The sequence below is a fragment of the Passer domesticus genome, chromosome 2, assembly GCF_036417665.1.
Source record: "Passer domesticus isolate bPasDom1 chromosome 2, bPasDom1.hap1, whole genome shotgun sequence".
Taxonomy (NCBI): domain Eukaryota; kingdom Metazoa; phylum Chordata; class Aves; order Passeriformes; family Passeridae; genus Passer; species Passer domesticus.
The window spans coordinates 111,282,822-111,300,993 of record NC_087475.1 but is presented as its reverse complement, the minus strand read 5'-3'; the positions used below and the strand labels follow the sequence as shown (position 1 = coordinate 111,300,993).

Below are 18,172 nucleotides of genomic sequence, written 5' to 3'. Positions count from 1 at the left end.
GATGCCCCATTCCAATGCAGTCAGACAGAAGGGTTTGAAATACATCACGTTACTGTAATATTTCCTCAAGGGAAAGAAGATGTTAAGGGGAATATGGCTGCTCTGCAGAGAAAACTGTGCCACACCAATTTCCATATGTTAAAAGAAAGGTTGCTTGTCTATTGTACAGCCTGACACACAGAGATTGCACATTTTCTACAACCAGCCATAGCTAAAAGTCACATGGCTGAAGTGACAGTGTCTCAGACTTAAATTTTCTGGTTGGCCCCCTCAATGAATTCTGCTGGCACCTTAAGAACACTAAATAAACCAAACAAACACTGTTAGTTAGCTACTCTGTATGTAGCACCTGTTTTTCTTAGCATTCAAATTGTTCTGAAAAAGGATTCTTTTAGTAAACAATGCAGTTTCAGGGAGCAAGTGTTCTTATGATATTTGAGTGTAGACAGATAGTGGTGGGGTTTTAACCCAGAACAGCTCTCATAAGCAAGATTATCACAGAAAAGTAAGTTTCACCAGTAATAATGTATTTCCTATGGCCTGGTACGTCTAAAAGCTTGAACTATTGTTTAATAAGTGAATGTTCTTTATCAGTTACCCATGAGATGTACTTACCTCTGAGCCTGAAATACTTCAGATGGTTGGCAATAGCCTGCTCAACAGATTCATCAGGGCAGATCTTAACTCCACTGGGAAACAGAATGGACCTCTTCCTTCGTAACTGCAAATGCCTGTGGAACTGCTCAGCGTCCATGGTGCCTTCAGGCTTTTCCAAGCCAGGAGGCAGAGAAGGGTTTGCCAACTGCCAGTCACTGAGCTGAGGGGCTGGTGAAACATCTTTAGCCTGTCCTCCTCCTGCAGCTGTATAAGCTTCTGCTGTGAAATTAAAACCACACAAATTCCTCAGATGAGATAATGATGCACTCATCACTATCTTCATGCCATTTCTGTGGTCTCTGAAGGAGATTGCTGTGCTTTTTTTCTGTTAACAGAACCTGTCTCTGACCGTGATGTTATAAACAATCTTAAGCTCTTTACAATACCCCATCAAATGGTAACATAGTATGAGGCTCTAACCTTTTGAATTCTAACACCTTGTGTTTAACTTTCCATCTGCCGTTAGGCTTAAGCCAATGGGACTATATTTGTGAACAAACATGTATTTGGAAGCTTTCAGGACTTTTCAGAAGTAAAAAAAAAAAAAAAAAAAAAAAAAGAAATAATCCTCCTCCATATTTTTTTTCCATAACAGATTTGTATACCTTGCAAAAAGAAAGCTGCTTGAATTGACACAAACTTCATCAGCAGAGACAGGTCTCTACTCTACTAGAGCAGGGAAGAGAAAAAAGAAATAAAAGGCCTCATCAGCTTCATGTTAGGGGTTTTTCAGTGCTGGGGGTTTTTTTGTTCGTTTTTGGTGTGTTTTATGTTTTTAATTCCCTCTTATGTTAGTTGTTCCGCATCATTCCAGAGGAAACTTGAGGAAACAGCTGAGGTAAGAACATGTATATTGAGATTTAGTCTGACAGTCTAATTTTCCACCCTTTAAAGCCAGTTGATCTGAAATTGTTAAACTCAACTTCTTTCACTTTTTTCCTGGAAAACATGCCTGAAAAACAATTACAACCAATCATTTATTAGAGAAAGAATAGAAATAACTCTATGGCATTTGTCATCCAATAGATTATAGGTTTATTCTACAGCTTCATAGTCAGTAGACCTTTGACTTTTATGACTGAAAGATGAAAGGCATGATTATTTTGATGGTACATTAATAATCAGCTCTGTTGCGGAAGATCACCAGATGGCAGAAAGAACATCAAAAAAGATCTCTAAGGCAAACCCCCAATCTTTACCCAAACTGACACATGTTCAGTGCCCATATGCAGAAAACAGAACCTTACTTTTTAATATTTAATATAAAAGTAATAAAGGAAAACGAAAAATGAAAAAATTACCAGCATTTAACATCTCAAAGTTGAAAACAATTGCCCCCTATACCTACTTCTACGCTCAAAGCAAGACAAATGTGCAGTTATACTACCTGGAAATCAGTCTTATTTACACTGCTATCACAGCACAGATTTGACCAAACATTCCTCTGTATTAGCCCCCTTTGTTACAATTAAATCAGAGAAGTAGAAAATAGAATTAGAAATACTATACACTGCCATACCTAAATTTGTAAACACGAACATAAAGATGTCTGCATTACCTGCAACTATTTGAAGATCTGTGTTGATCATTCCCGGAAGGCAAAGAAAGATTTTCCACATGAAGCCAAACATACTTATTTGTATAATTAAAAAAAAATATAAAAGCAAAATAATCCAAATCCCTTTTAGCAAAAGAGCTGTTGTCTTTACCGTAGCCTTGAACCAACCAAGAGCATTGCACTTCTTGAAAATGTCTTGACGTCACATATCATTATCTTTGGAGAAAGCATTAGGTAAAAAAAGTCAACCAATACATCCTGGCTCTGCTCTTTTCAAAGACAGTATTCTGCTTTAGTGAAGAAACAAGAAAAGGTGATTGAAGTAGACTCCTTGGAGCTAGCAGATGGACTGACACAATTTTTAATTTTAATCTGGCCAGCTAAGCTCTTTACCAGGGCTTGTCATACCATTAACAGACAGTCCAAACAAGGACAGCACCTTTCACATTTAATTAACCACGCTTTTTCATTGGCGTTTCAATTTCTGCTCTTTTTAAAAATCCTGCTGGCCCAAAAACATCACGGGGAGCACACTTATCTCCAGTAGAAAATCTCGTCTTCTGCTTGTACAAATATAAATACACATATATAAATACATTACTCACTTAAGCATCATTGTATATGTAAAGACTGAAGCAACCTGTCTATGGGACTGTTTCTTCTGGTTCCATGGCTGCTGTCAAGTCTGTGCTAAAGGAGAAAGTCTTGTGCTGTTCCACCACTATGCCCAGCATCCCAAAAGCAGTGCTTCCTCCAAACATAAAGCCAGGGCAAGTCACGATTCTTTCATTTCTGTTCAGGTATTACCTGACATGAGCAGCAGCAAGAAGGGAGTACAGGTAGCTGATGTTCAGCCAAGGAAACTGCAGAAAGGACAGAGCACAGGAAAGCAGCACCACTCCCAGTTCCCATCCAGGGTCACTGTGAAAACGTGTATGGAAGCTGCCCTGCAATGGCAGACTGCATTCAGACCACTAGGAAATCTCCTTCAGGGCTCTTTTCTGCATAGTGTTACTCAGTAATTCCTGGTTACTGTGTTCAGATCAACCTGAACAAACTCCCAGGTTGACTAAAGTGACTATTTTTGGTACTGGTTTTGTATAAGTATTTTAAAGCTGGATTCCCAGGTCTCTGCCTGCAAAGCTTTTACACAGAGCTCCTTAGGCAGTACAATGCTCACTTCTCTCTTCCAGCTGTTCTACTGAACTGCCAGCAATTCACATATCAGGAATTATCAGCAGTATTACACATACAACACTCACAGGAATCAAATAAAATTACCTTTGTTTTTATGCTGTCTCTGACATCTAACAGACTCTAGCTTATATTTTTGAAAACAGCAACATACTTTCTTTGGTTCTCCCCTCTCCGCCCAAAATTATTAAATTACACTTAAAGCTTAACCACTGAGCTGCTTGAACACCCCCAGTTTTCTTAGAATCAGACATTTTGGATCTATCAAACCATCACTGCAGACCTAGTCTGGCTCTGCCAAGCTAACCATGATGCTGGCAGCACTATGCTGGAGCTATACATGGAACAGCACAGCGACAACACTGCACTGGTGCCCAGGAGCTGTTTCAAAGTCCTGTTCAGCTTGTCTGGGTAGAGACAGCAGCTTCTGAGGCTAGCTTGGATATCTTTACTATGATCCTGTATCCAACACAGACCAGCTTTTTTTTTTTATCCTCTACAGAAACTCATGCTTTCAGTACCATGAATGTTTTTGCTCGCATTACCCTGCACAAATGCAATTGGATCAAGGTTAGAAACACTACACATGCTTAATAAGGGCAAAAGGTATCTTACCTCCAGAACACGTGACAACTAATCTCTTTACAGAGCACACATACTACATTAAAAATATGAAACCCAGTTAAAAGTTTTCTTGGAGTTTTTTAGATTTACAGTATTGTTGTTTCTTTCGTCAAAGTACTCAAAGGCACTCACAATGTGAAGACTATAAAAAACATCTCTGTCAAAATTTGTTTTCTATGGTGTGGTTATGTCAGCTTCTGTGAAATAAAATACTTTAAAAGTATAAATTCAGTTCTATTCATATTAGTTTGCTATCAATTTTATATTCAAGTGATTTCAGCACTGAAATGTAGACTTGGAACAGCTGAAAATCTCCTACATTTATTATAGCAAAAGGCATATATAAAAGCATAATCTTTTAAAGTTTCTTAAAATAAGCAAAACAACACTTGCAATAGATTTCCAAAATAATAGTGGAAAATTAACTCCTTCCTTGACTTGACAACAGCCTTTACAGTAACACTTTGTATCAGAACATATATAATTCTTTATTTTCAGCATCCAAGTTTTATCTGTTCAAAAGTATTCAAGCAAAGCACTCTTGTTGAATGAGAAAAAAAAGGGAGTGTAATTCTAATGACACAACACACCAAGTCATCCCAGTACCTCCAAAAATAAAGACAGTTTTCTGACAGTTTTCATTTCTGAGAAGAAACATATTTTCATATAGCAAATGTGATTAGCTGAATTACAGTTCTCTACAGAGCAGTGCTCACTGAAATACTGCTACAAAACACATACCATTCTAAATGATGCCCCTGGTTTTCAAATGCAAGTTATTCAAAAAGCTGAATCTACCTGTAACTAAAAAAAATGTCAAATAAAGGATTACATTAATGAAAATGCCTCTACTAAAGAGCCACACCATGGCTAATACCTGCTATCTCCAAACTCATGAGTTTACTATCCAGAATCTAAATTGTCTCCCCGACTGTACAAAAAAGATGGCTTTATGGCATTTGACAGGATTCACCAACAAAATCCCAGTCAGTTTAGCAGAGACAATTAGGTTAGACAAAACCTTTTCACTTGTTCAGTTTCTGTGGTTGCTGTGACCAGGCGTTCACCATTGTCACTTTTCGCTTGTGCTCCTGGAGAGTTCTCTGGTGAACACCTCCCAAGAATAAACAAGTTCTGAGGCTGTTTAAACTTCCAGCTGATGAAATGCAGCCCACCGTACCCTGTTGTACTGCCACCTCTTCCATCATACAGCATCATAAAGTATTTTCAGCAGAAGACTTAGGAAGTGAGGTCAACCAAATTAATCTCACACTTATCAATGCTGTCCATGTAATGTAAACCTATTCCCAGCATTCCTTCTTTTCTAAGCTGCTGACCAGAAACGTCTTACCTTGTTCAATAGTCAAAGATGACCCCAGTGTCTGTGCTCCTCTTTGAACTTCAATTTCCAACTTCAATTTCCTCTTTGAACTTCAGTTTGGTTCGGCAGAATTGTTACTGTCAGTCTTGGTTTTATTCAACACATTTTCAATTCTGAGACTCTTCAAGTCTCATACTACAAGCAATTCCTGCTTTTCCATCTGGAAAGCAGTTTTCTTTTTGCTTGTTCGGGTTTCTTTTTTTGTTGGGTCAGGGATGGGTGCCAGAAGAAGTATTCTGCTTCTCTGTCCTAATCGAAGATCTAATCTGTCCTAAACTAAGATGAAAGCATTACTACTGTGGCTCTCAAGTTTTTATTATTTTCTAAGGTGTAGTACTTCCACTGCAAGCTCAGCTCAGGGTCAAGTTCCAGGAGGTGAGGACCACAAAAGCCCAGATGAACTGCAATTAATCCATGCCTGCAGTTCCATTGCTAAAACACAGCAGTCCCCTCATACTTAAATGAGTAAAAACTCCAAAAAAACTACTTGCAGATTCGCTTTCCCAGTTCTTAATGAAAATTAAGTGTCTATTATTAGATTTTTCCTGGAAGATTTACTTCCTACAAGTTACTTCTCTTCTACCTTGCTTCTTGTGTTGTGCAGTACCATAAACAGATCTCCATGACTCTGATGTCTTCATGGAAGTGATTTTCTGATCCCACAGACAGAATGCAGCAGTTTCTTTTAAAGAAACCAAACATTTGGGTACAACTGATTGCCTTAAAACAAAAATTACACTGGCTAGGGTAAAGAGCCTTACAGAGACTAGTTTGCTTTGAAATACTCTGTCACTCCACTCTTTCAGTTAAACAGGGCTTTATACAGGAAATAGAAATACATGAGATGTGCAAAAAGGTTTGTGTCAGTCTGGTTAAATAGTTAACTTTGGGGAGTTCCAGTGAGTAAAAAGGAAGCATGAAGATACCTGGAGTATAGCTTCTTCCATAGAAACACTTCCTAGCATTTACCACATACCTGGTAAATGCAAATGGCAGGAAAGGGGGTGGGTGGTGGCTGCTGGTCCCATAACCACTGGGTGAGACTTTTGGGTTAAGACACAGTACTGTGTATGTACCTTAAAAGCAGTCAGATGGCCTAGGTTATAATGAACTTGTGGGTTAACTGTAGCAGCTGGGAAAAGAATGGCAACAACCACAGTCAGCAACTTCTGGAGATATTTTTAATATCAAATGCATCGGCATTCTCATAGCACATATATAAGAAATCTAAAAAGGCAATCCTTTTGTGTTATAAAATCAATTTAGAAAATTGCATACATTATTTTGCTTTTAAATATCTATAAACCAGTCAATCTAAAAAAGAACAAATTGCTTGGTGCTAAAACCTAACTTTACCATAAGAAAAAGTCCAAATTGTTTTTCATAAGGGAACACTGAAAATATTATTTGATTAAGAAAGAGAAGGGGAACATACTTCTGCATTGTATCTTTTGTTTTACAATAAATACACAGATTATTCTTGTAAGCAATGCTGGCGTTGCGATTTTGGTGCTGAAAGACACAACTCTGGGATGTGAGAGAAAGATGTTGGGAGGCAGGGAAAAAAGGGGTAGTGCAAAACTACAGAATTAAACTAGAAACAAAGACAAAAAACATTCAGTGATTGCACAAGGCTGCTCACAGCACAGCTACAGAAGGTAGCTGTGCGCAGCAAATGGTTTAAAATTCTCTCCCCCCGAGAAAGAATGCTTCCTGGTTTGAGAAACAAATAAGGGGGAGTGCAGGGGTGTTGGATGACTGTACAGAACCTGAAATAATAACTGGAATTTCCAGAAGCCAGGTTTCTGAGCTGTCTTGAGGGAAGGGGCCCTGAGAATTCTCCAGTGACAAAGATGCTCACATCCTTGGGTTGCCCTCAATTTTTATTTTAACTCTCCGTTGTATTTCCAGCTTTAAGAGCTCTGGTTTTGTAGACTATTTTATGACACAAGTGGTTTTGGTGGTTATCTGACACACGGTCTTTCTGAAGGGTAAGATGACAATAAATTTACAGTGGGGAACAGCAGAAAGCATCCTTTTAGAACAGTCACCTTCTAACGTGCAGTGAGTACAGAAAAAACTGCACACATCAAAATGTGATCACTGTTCAAGGAAAACCTACATAAATACAAATTAGGACAATGATGAACTTGTGCTAGTTTATCAAATCAAGTCCGAGTTCAAACACTCAATATTCAGTCATCTTTACTCAATTCTCCTAAGCAAGGTAAAAATCCCGTTTGTCTTCTATGTAAATCACATATCTTAATGACCTTATTTTTCAATAAAACACTTCAGACTTTTGAGGTTGTTAAGCTACAGCCTGCTTGCCTTGCTAATACAGGTGATGCCTTAAGATTTGTAGGAATTATTCCCCAAAATCAGGTGAACAGCATTAAAAATCTACTGCCTACATGTACTGTATTGGTATGTACTTTGAGAGCAAGTTTGCTTCTAAAATCTGAAAAGAAAAAAAAAAACTTAAAAGAAAATACACTCCCGACATTGATATATTTCAACAGTCACTCTCAAACAAATGTCTTCCATTTGTAGAAACACACTTTTATGAAAATGTTAGGAAGGGGGAAAATTAGTTTAAAAAAAAAATCATCAAAACTCATGAGCCTCAAATCTTGGCAGAATTTTCTGACACATGCAGATTACTTCTGTATTTAACCAGAAACAAAACAAAAAATACATCTCTAAAGAGAGTCAACATTAAATTCTTAAAGTAAGAAAATACATAGTATTCATTCTATCTGTATCAGCTGCAAATCAAGAGACATAATACAAGATCCAGATCCTGTCTTCAGGCCTGACTCCTACATGACCATCCCTGTCCATACAGAATTATAAAGAACAGGCTCCAAAAGATGAAAAGTATTTTTTATATCCTTGAGGCATATACCTGTAAGCAGCTTTCATATTCCAAGAATCAACTAGCAATCCATATGCATTAGCTTTAACTTACATATTTACATTCTTATCTACAACCTTCTCCTTTCCCCCTTCCAGCATCTTAAGACCACACAACACCAGTGAAAAAGAATCTTTAAATAAATACATGCTGAACAAAAAGTACTCCTTGTGCCTTATTATTTTTTTCTTCTCTGCAAGGCAGGGAGAGACCAAACATCACTAAGCAGAGTTCCAGTTATTTTATACAGCAGTGTCCTTTGCCAGGACTTCCCAATTAGATATATTAGCTGTTGCTGCCACTCTGCTGTTGAAAGTGCAGTTGCAAGATCAGGTCTCGAATTTCTTCTCTTTTGTTTCTGATCAGCTGACGAGGGAACCAATTCTCCAGATGCAGTGGTTGTTCAAAATTAACTATGGGATTCTGGTAAGACAAAAAGGAATAATTTATGGAATTCATTTCCTAACACAACCTTCAGAATGAATTTCAAACCCTTCCACTGCTGCTGAGATCAAGGAGGCACAAACAAGTTTCCATACAAGACTGCCAGCCTTCGAAGTCAAATTGCAGTTCCTTCACCATAATCACACATAAATGTGCCCTTGCCAAAAGGTACTCGTGGTAAACACCAAACAGGTTATCATCACTTCTCTTAAAGATACATCAGTATCAACACATATTAAAGGCAAATTTCATGTATTTTAACAAAGTAGCCATACTTTTGATATCTAACAAGGGACAGATGCATTTTAGTCACCAAACACATAATTACAATCACACTATAGCAAAGAATCAAGCATACTGCGGTTGAGCATCCTGAGATTTTGTTGTCTCAAGCATGTGTTTTTTCTGTCATGAGCAAGTCTTCTGACAGAAGACAACAAAAAATAATACTGATAACGGTTTTAGCAGGACATGAGAAGGGGAGAATTTGGAACAAAAGAGGATAGCAAAACAAAATAGCTGAGAGGTGCTGGCAGATTGGCTAGTTAAGACCACAACATCCCATCTGATTTGCCAAAACCAATTTTTTTTCTTCTTTCCCTCTTCACTCTTTTGCCATTTCACCTCCTCCTTCCTTTGAATAAAGTAAATATACAATAAATTGAAACTGTAAACTAAAGAACACATCATGGTTTGCAGTCCATGAGTCCTGACATCTTTAGGACAAGTTACAAACACCTTGTCCCAAGCCTTGCTTCTTCAAGAAGAAGACCCCCACCTTGTTAGAGAATGGGCAGTTCAAAAGCCTTGGTAAGTTGGTAACCTACATAAGAGCACAACCTATTAGAGAACCACAGAATGGCTGGGGATTGAACTTCTGGAGTTTTGTATCCCCAACCACACCTTCCTGGCTTCCAGCAGAGCACCTCTTCTCATTGGGTCCCCTGTCGCTCAGGTCAGGAACTCTCCAGGAAGCTGTCATCCCAAGTCACCCCAAGGGTCCAGGATCTGTGAATATGAGGTTGCTTTTACCTGTCCAAAGGGGCCTCGTGCCCTTGTTGTTCTTGGCCGACAGCAGACACCCACAGCTATGTCACCCATGGTGCTCTGCTCTTTTAGGCACTACTCAGAACCTCTCAGATGGCTCCTCACCCAGCCCTAGGCATAAATCCATGCATTCCAGCTGACTCACACAAAGGACAACTCTACCTCCTTGTGCTCTGTGCCTGTGCTTTCCAAAGAGCCCATACCCATCCATAGCATTCCTACTATGGACGTACATCCCACATGATGTATCCAACAACAATCCCAGGACCTGGACAAGATCACAGCCTGCATCTGCACACAGAGCTCCAATCTCCCCACCCTCCCCCAGTGGGTGTACCTGTGTACAGCTGCTTTGGAATGGCAATCTGTTCTCCCACAGCAGGAAAGCCTGCCCACTGCCCAAGGCCTCACACAAGGCTCTGCATGCACAGGAATCTCAGAGAAGGCAAACCACACGCATCAAGCACCAAACAAGCAGAGGCATGGAAAGGACAGAAAAAAGGGCAGTGTGCTAGTCAGAGCGAGGAAGACTTGGGACACTCTAGAAAACAGTGCCTGAAGCCCAGGATCTGCAGATATTTAAATGTATGTGCTGGAAAAGAAAAAGAGGCTCCCTTAGCTCTACACATTCCCTTTTAACAATTGCCACCTCCCTCTCTCTACAGAAACTGGTGCCTGCATAGCCACTTAAAGACCAATGCACAAGCTGACGAAGTTTTAGATACCGCAAGAAGAGATGAAAAGATACTTTTTTAACATCTGTAGGGCAGCAGAGCACACACCAAAAGGCTCCAAATACACACAAGTAGACAGGGATACTGCATGCATCAATATAAAAGCAACACTAACCTACAAGGTCAGAAGCACTTGAGGATAGACACATATGAGACACCAGACAGAAAGACCCCGGCCATTACTTAAGAATGGATTTCATCTCCTCTTTCTCAAATGGTTTTGACACTTTAGACACTTGACAGCTTTTCTGTGTCTGGCTATTTTACTCTGAAAATGGGTTTTTGTGGTTTAAGATAATTTGGGGGAAAGAGGAAGGTAGTTTGCCTTTGTACCTGGAAGAAGCTTTCCACATACTGCAGCAAATAGACCCCACAATCACTGCTGTTGTCTTGTTTAGGCACTCTGGGACAGAGGTCAATCATTGTTGATTTATTGAATTCCCGATGCGTTTTTCGTTTAGCTTCCCATTCCACTTCAAGGTACCTACAAAAGAAAGCAAACAGTGGAAATACTTGAGGAATAACTCCCAAGCTCAATACCTTTTGGGCCACTACTCAACATTGTTCCAAATATGCAATATTCTATTGCACTCAGAGGCATTCCCACCACATAATAGGCAATATACAAAACAAATATGCATGATGTAATTTAAAATCAGCTACTCATGCAGAGTTTCTACAAGCTATTAGGATACCAGGGCATTTTTATAACTTAACTAAAGGAATAATTTTCTTGGCTATCAGACATTATTCCCAGGTTCATTCTAAGAAGCCAGCAGTGCTTTTTCAACCTAAGCAAACCATTAAAGCCCCCTTAAACCTCACCTTACAAAAAACTTCAGTAACAATTGCACCAACATCACCCTTGCAATCTAACAGTGCACAAAGTATTTAAAGACTTGATGAAAACCTTCGGAAAGCTTTTCTACAGTGATTAGGATTTATTTGATATCAGGTTTTTCTATTGTTCTCGTGTTCAGTAGCAACTCACTGACTCCACATTCAGGGCTGGCAGCTGATTTTAGGGATGGGATAGAAAACCTAAGGGTCTGGTTTTCAAAGGCAGGAGTTACCTATATTTTTCTCCTGGCTATAGCTAGACTTACAAAGTCTAAGGGCTTCTGAAAAGCAAACATAAGGTCTGACTTAAGAGAATAAATATATGCATTAAGCCAGATCTTGTGTTTGATTTCTAAAAGTCCCAAGTCCTTGCAGTCATGAGAATAAAAATACGTATAGAACACTTAAACAGCTTTTGGAGAAAATGGCAACTGTGAAAAGGCACCAAATATGAAACAATTCAAAGATGAAGACATTTCAGTGAAGCACGCTTTCTAGAAACTACAAGAATCCATTACTGTAGACTTCCTAATTCATTTGTTTGAGCCTGACAACTGCCCAAAACACAAAATCAACTCAGGGAAAAGAAGATGTCATAGAATCCCTGTATCAGTTTCTTTAAACTTTTGTTTCCAAGGTGCAACTGGAAACTGAAGGAATAAGAGGTTTGCTTCCCAAACTCCCCTTATCTCACAACTCCATAGGTCTCCACTTGTTTTCTGACTTTTTGTGACATCTCTCTAAACTCCAAGAAACCACACTGGAATTTCAACCTCAGGAGTAGCTCAAAGAATAGTGCACTAAAATAATACATCCCACAGAGATTTTATCAATAAATAAATAAATAGAAGTTAATATTTCATTCTTTATCCCAAGACACATGGCAGGGAGGTTCTCTATTTAAAGATGGTTTCATAAAAACTTTACATAGCATTTTGAAGAATTTACTTTTACAAGAAGGTGGTGTTATTTAGTTTACAAATTTTTGCACTTTTCAGTGAAAGGAATAGCACAGAGAATAGACAGAAAGAACAACTACATTTAGCTTCACATATTTAACAATTTTCTTAAAAGTTGTTGATAGACATTGAAGTCATTAGGAGTGTGTAAAAGTACTCAAAGTTTTTATTACATTCATTACATTCTTCCTATATCTACATACTGATCACATAAAAAATGGAATATATTTTTACACTTTTCTAAACAAATATCATTCCACTATAACTCTACTGACACATCAAGCTTTGAGACAGCTCCAGTTCTAGTTTCTGCATTTTTGTACATAGGAGTGGATTTAACACTAATTCTGTGTCATCAAAAAAATGAACCACAGTCCTCTAGACAATTATTGTTCAGATTCCAAAATATTAATCTTAAATGTTTTTCTACCCTTAAAAACATCTTCAGTTACTAGACTAGATTGGATAAATCCTCCCCCCACAAAAACACCAGCAAAACCCTCTCTATTTTTCTTTTTTCTCCACACTCCACTTTAAAGTTTTCCATCATTTGCGGGCTGCAGAACATAGACAAGCTTTTCACAGAAGCCTCTGTATTATAATTACAGTTTCCTTAGTCATGACTCTTCATAGATTTTCCTACAGCATTAGAAATATACACCTTTCTAGACAAAAGTACTTTGTATATAGAAATATGAGCAGCAGCATTTATTGCTAAAAGACAGAAGCTATAGTTACTTACTCTCGCAAAACCTGAACAGTTTTCTGCACAGAACACGCTTTCAAGGAATCCAAGATGAGTATACAAGGCCTGTACACAAAAAAAAAAAAAAACAAAAACAAGTCATTGCAGTCTTTCATCACCAACACCACTGAAGGAAGTACTTTGTTTGCATACAGCCTAGCCAAAAGAATTAATATTTTAACCAGCATGGTAAAAATCGACAAGTAGCTATAGCTGTGGTTTTATGGAAATACCTGAATTACTACAGAATTGCATAATTTAGTCTTACAATATTAGAAAGAAAACAGAAGCATACCTTTTACAAATCTGCTTTTTGGAATTACTTAGGGAGATCTGAGACAAAAGAAAAAATAAAAATAAATCTTAAACCAACATCAATTATAGACTCAAAGATGTTCATACATTTAAAGTTAGAAAAGGTCTCATTTCAGAAAAGTAGAAACTGATAAATCAATTTTAAAAACAGGTGAAATCGTAGCAGAGCAAATAGGTAAGCACAGGAGGACAATGCTAATTCAAAATGCCTTGCACATGCTGCAGGCTATGCAAACATCAATAACTACTGCAAAAAAGATGATGTAATATCCCTTGGTCAAGTCTCACAGCCTTCAGAAACTCAGCAATATGGTTTCTCTGTCAATACAAAAATGCACTTACTTTAGAAATAGCTGAATACAGAACTGAAGCAGAAGCAGCAATTTCATTGCCACCTAGTAGGAAAGAACAAATAAAAAAATTAAGAAAATAATGCCTAAGCAAAGTATTTTTATTTTCAAGTACATGATTATTAGTATTCAAATACTTTCAAATATGAAAGTAACTAATTTATAAACCAATTTTTAACACTCCCTTCTAAATCCTGAAACAGAGTTACCAAAGGTCTTCCCTCCTGATAAAATTCCTACTAAAACCAAACAACTTTCCAATCATCCCTGATTTTCCATGTCTCTTCCAATATTTTCCAGAGTTGCAGAGAACTTGCAGTCCTTACTACACATGAGTACATAAAAACATACTACATCAGTCTGGAAGTTTTAGAAATCATCTTTCACATAATTTCTCTCCTTCAAGGACAAAGACACTTAGAATTATTCATGGCTTGACATAACTTTCTCCTAGATTACATACCTTTATAGAATAAAGTTCTGTTACCATCCGCCTCTTCCTCATCCCTTAAGAGCACTGAGCCAGCTCTGCTGTTCTCACTCTCTGGCTCCACTGGAGACTGCTGAGGTCGGTGGGATAATGAATTCTGCTGGGGACACTCCTCATACACAGCTTCTTCTAACCAAGGAAAACAGATCACTGCCATGTACCAGTGGGACCTGCCCAGCAATGAGGAGAGGGAAGAAAAGATGTCAGAGTTCTGTAACATTTGGTTCTGAAAAGGCTATGAAAAGCTTTTATAATATTGAGAGCTCATGGACAACTGTTCTGTGACACACAGCCATCATGGCCATGTTCTTTTCATGGCATCTCATACTAATCCTCTCCCTCATTTTTTACTTTGCATTGTGGCATAACAGCAAAAATAAGTATCAATTCCTTTAATGACCCAAAGAAACCCGCCACAGCAATTTATCAGTGTTTGGGCACCCATTCCACACTTCAACTAAAATCCAAAATAAAAAAATACTAATAATCAGTGATGGTGATCCCAGTTTTGAATATAGCTGAAGGTGTGGCACCTTTCCACGGCTGTTTTCCATTATGTACCTTTCAAGAATGATTCAGTTTTACAGGAGTTTCCAAGTACACGTCAGTTATTTAACCAGACCAAGGCACAGATTATGGAAGTTCTACTTTTATCTACTGACAATACGAGTTCCTGTGATTTCTTTATAGAAATATTACTGAAGTGCACAGGAACCATCATGATGACACAAATTAGTCTGAAAATACCTAACAGCAATTTTCAGTAAAACAAATACCAAAGGTACAAAGTTGACAGCTGAATAAACATTTAATCTTTTGAACAGTTTTCAAAAATGACTCATTCCACATGTGTTATTTCTTCAAAATCTAATCTATCACAGACAATGATCAGCCATAAATTTTTACCACCACAACATTCACTGAAATCTTCAAATAACAGAAAATGTGTTGAAAACATAGACTTACTCCTCATTCACAGGCACAAAGATATAATCTTTATTGAAGATATTTATATTGCGAGTCCATGTTCTTACTCTTCTGTGTCTTCTCTGTGCCGCTCTGAAAAAAACAAATGACAATTGTTGTTTGGTTTTGGTCCTTTCACTTAAAGCAAAGCATAGGGAATAGCACTCCTACATCCCCCCAGTTCTTCAGTGGGTTTCCATTTACCCTAGATATTTCCTGAAATTAACAGGAAATATTTCCTAATATTCCCTATTAATTTTAGACAGATTAAAAATAAATCAGTACACCATTGAGCCAAGTGGCTAATGAGCCATTTCTGCACCATTTTAAGCTCTTCTTGAAAAAAAAAACCCACAATTATTAATAGATTTGAATGGATTTTTTGCAATTATTATTTACTGCACTAAACACAAAAACCTCATCTAAACACTAGTCAGTGTAAATACAGACCTATAATAATTTTAAAACATCCATGAATTAAGCTTGGCAATGCCACTTTTGAAGGCCTATCTGAACAACCTTTTTTGAAGGGAAAAAGCTAAATGCCTTGCACAGGGTCATGCAGCACACCTGCAGCAAGCACAGAGGTGAAACGTGTGCCCTCCAATCCTGAGATTTAAACACTGCACCACACTTCATTTCCAGCTCTACAGACAAAGCAGGAGGACACAAAATGAGGAAAAACAGAGAAAATATGTTTTCAGCCTAGTTTGTGTGAATTGAAATAGAAACCAACATTTCACAGAACTTTGCTTCAATATGAAAACAAAATTCACTCTACTCAGCAGACATCCATATTATCATTGTGATTCCATCCTTATCTTTGATTAAGAAACACAACTTCAGAGTAGCAGAAACTGGAGAAAATGAGTAAGGAGTGGAAAACCAAACTGGTGTAGGACTCTGCATCGGCCAGCATTAAGTGAAGACTTGCTGCCAACTTCCTTTGCTCCATGACTGTAGAAGCACTGGGAATTTCAAAGGGAAAGGCCTATTTATAACCTGGGAAAGCACCTATAAAAGCAACTTTTTCAATCCAGAAAAGTGAAGCAAAGGGTCTTTAAGTAGCTACATCTGTTGAGAGTCATTTAATTTACAACAGTAAAGAGCCAGGATTGTCACTAGCCATTAATAAAAAAAAAAACAAAAACCCACTGAAACAACTAACCATCTGCAGTCATCGGGTGAGAATCTAAGCTCAAACACAAAACTAGAATTTCCTAAGGTGTCTCCTAATCCAGAAAAGCCACAGTCCTTGAAATATGATAAACTAAGAGTTCCATTCCTGTTCCTCCAGAAGATTATGGACAGTCCAGCCTTGTAAAAGGCTGTGCTTTCAAACACAGTTATATGACTTTCAGGATATCTTTGAGAATATTACAGAAGTCTTACTTTTCTTCCCTTCACAGCTTTCACCCAGCAGTGACTGCCACCTAAACAAGATGGCACACACACCTGTCTATGCAGCTGGCCTTGTTTGCAAGTAGAATGAAAAATCTGGGGAGTTCATGGATAACAAAATTAAAAAAACATCACTTCAGAGAGAAACAAAAAGCCTTCACTAAGCTGAATGATGATGCTTATTGATCTCTGTAACACCCACCTCAATAAAACCATCCAGGCTGTCATTCTCTTCTCCCCGGTAACAAGCAACAGGACAAGAGCCAACAGGCTCAAGTTGTGCTAGGGAAGGTTTAGATTAGCTCTTAGGAAAATTTCTTCACCAAAACCTTTTCTAAGGACTGGAACAGGCTGCCCATAGAAGTGGCTGAGTCACCAGGTCTGGGGGTATTTAAAAGACATGTAGATGTGGCATCTGGGGTCATGGTTTAGTGGTGGACTTGGTAGTGCTGGGTAATAATTGTTGGACTCTATCTTAGAGGTCTTTTCCAACCTAACAGATTCTGTGGCTCTCTGAAAATTGAATGAATGTTGGTGGCTTTGCTCTCAATTATCAGTGTTGAGAAGAAACTGGAAGTGAGTTAAGAATGCTTCTACCCTTTACACAGCTAGCAGGACACACAATGTGATACAGAGTTCCTGGGCTATTAATGATGTCTTTTTGGGAAACTCTCCAATCCAGTGAGCTCATGTGTTAAAAAACAAATGTGCAATAAAATTTTCTTACTAAAATATTGGTCAATAATTTTTTACCAATATGTAAAATGACATACATGGTAAATATAAAAATATCATTAGTAACATAATTTCTTTAAATTATGCATGTCTTGCAAAACTGTGCATTTATGATAAAAATATCAAGTAAATAATTGCCTGAAGTAAATATTCAGAAAAAGTTGAACAAAGGTGATAACACTTTCATTCATATTCAGTATGAAACACATTGATTTTAAGGAAAAACACCAGTATGCTTAAATTGTGAGTTGCAATATTTAATCACTAATCTTGTGGAAAACACCAAAAACTATTTTATATGCTGATTAGTAGGTGATCTCCAGAACTTCAAAGTGGCACCAATAGATAAGATTGTTTCTGGTCATAATGGCATCTAAAACGAACTTACGAAACTTTGACATCCTCCTCGGACTTTTTTTCTGTCCTGGTCAGGCACTTGTAGAAGAAACTGCTAAAAATGTGTGTACGGTCAGCAACATGTTTTGGTGCTTTCTCCAGTAACAGATATCTACCAAAGAAGAAAACAAATTATGAAGTTATTTTTTCTAAAAAGATCTGTTACTGCTAAAAAAAGGGGCAGTTATTCTAGTGACTTGTCATACTCAGATTATGCTTAGTATCAGTTGCTGTCACAGCCACTAATCACACAAAACTTTTCTATTTTAACTATTCACATCAGAGTGTGTAACAGCCAAGCACCTACTAAGAATGCAGTTATTTTTTGTCCCTGATTTTTTCTGCAGTATTCGAACTTCTGACTTTATTTTGAAAGTTAGGTACCTAGCCCTTACAATTAAGAGAGCCTTGAAAACCTA

The 18,172-nt window shown here is 37.8% G+C and overlaps 2 protein-coding genes across 11 annotated transcripts in view; both read right to left on the bottom strand.

The window, feature by feature from the left end:
• Positions 1-871, bottom strand: part of IMPG2 (interphotoreceptor matrix proteoglycan 2) — a 50,201-nt gene extending 49,330 nt beyond the window's left edge. The window contains exon 1 of the mRNA XM_064410676.1: positions 616-871. Within this exon, the coding sequence (XP_064266746.1) occupies positions 616-754 (139 nt within the window). The 5' untranslated portion in view covers positions 755-871. The remainder of the gene's footprint in view (positions 1-615) is intronic.
• A 5,710-nt stretch (positions 872-6,581) lies between these two features.
• Positions 6,582-18,172, bottom strand: part of SENP7 (SUMO specific peptidase 7) — a 42,581-nt gene continuing 30,990 nt past the window's right edge. For all 10 annotated transcript variants that reach the window (XM_064410654.1, XM_064410657.1, XM_064410662.1 and 7 more), the window contains 8 exons: positions 17,746-17,865; positions 15,222-15,314; positions 14,229-14,425; positions 13,758-13,810; positions 13,396-13,433; positions 13,098-13,166; positions 10,890-11,040; positions 6,582-8,754 (listed from right to left, as the gene is read on the bottom strand). In XM_064410654.1, coding sequence (XP_064266724.1) covers positions 8,617-8,754; positions 10,890-11,040; positions 13,098-13,166; positions 13,396-13,433; positions 13,758-13,810; positions 14,229-14,425; positions 15,222-15,314; positions 17,746-17,865 — 859 coding nt within the window. In that variant the 3' untranslated portion in view covers positions 6,582-8,616. The remainder of the gene's footprint in view (positions 8,755-10,889; positions 11,041-13,097; positions 13,167-13,395; positions 13,434-13,757; positions 13,811-14,228; positions 14,426-15,221; positions 15,315-17,745; positions 17,866-18,172) is intronic.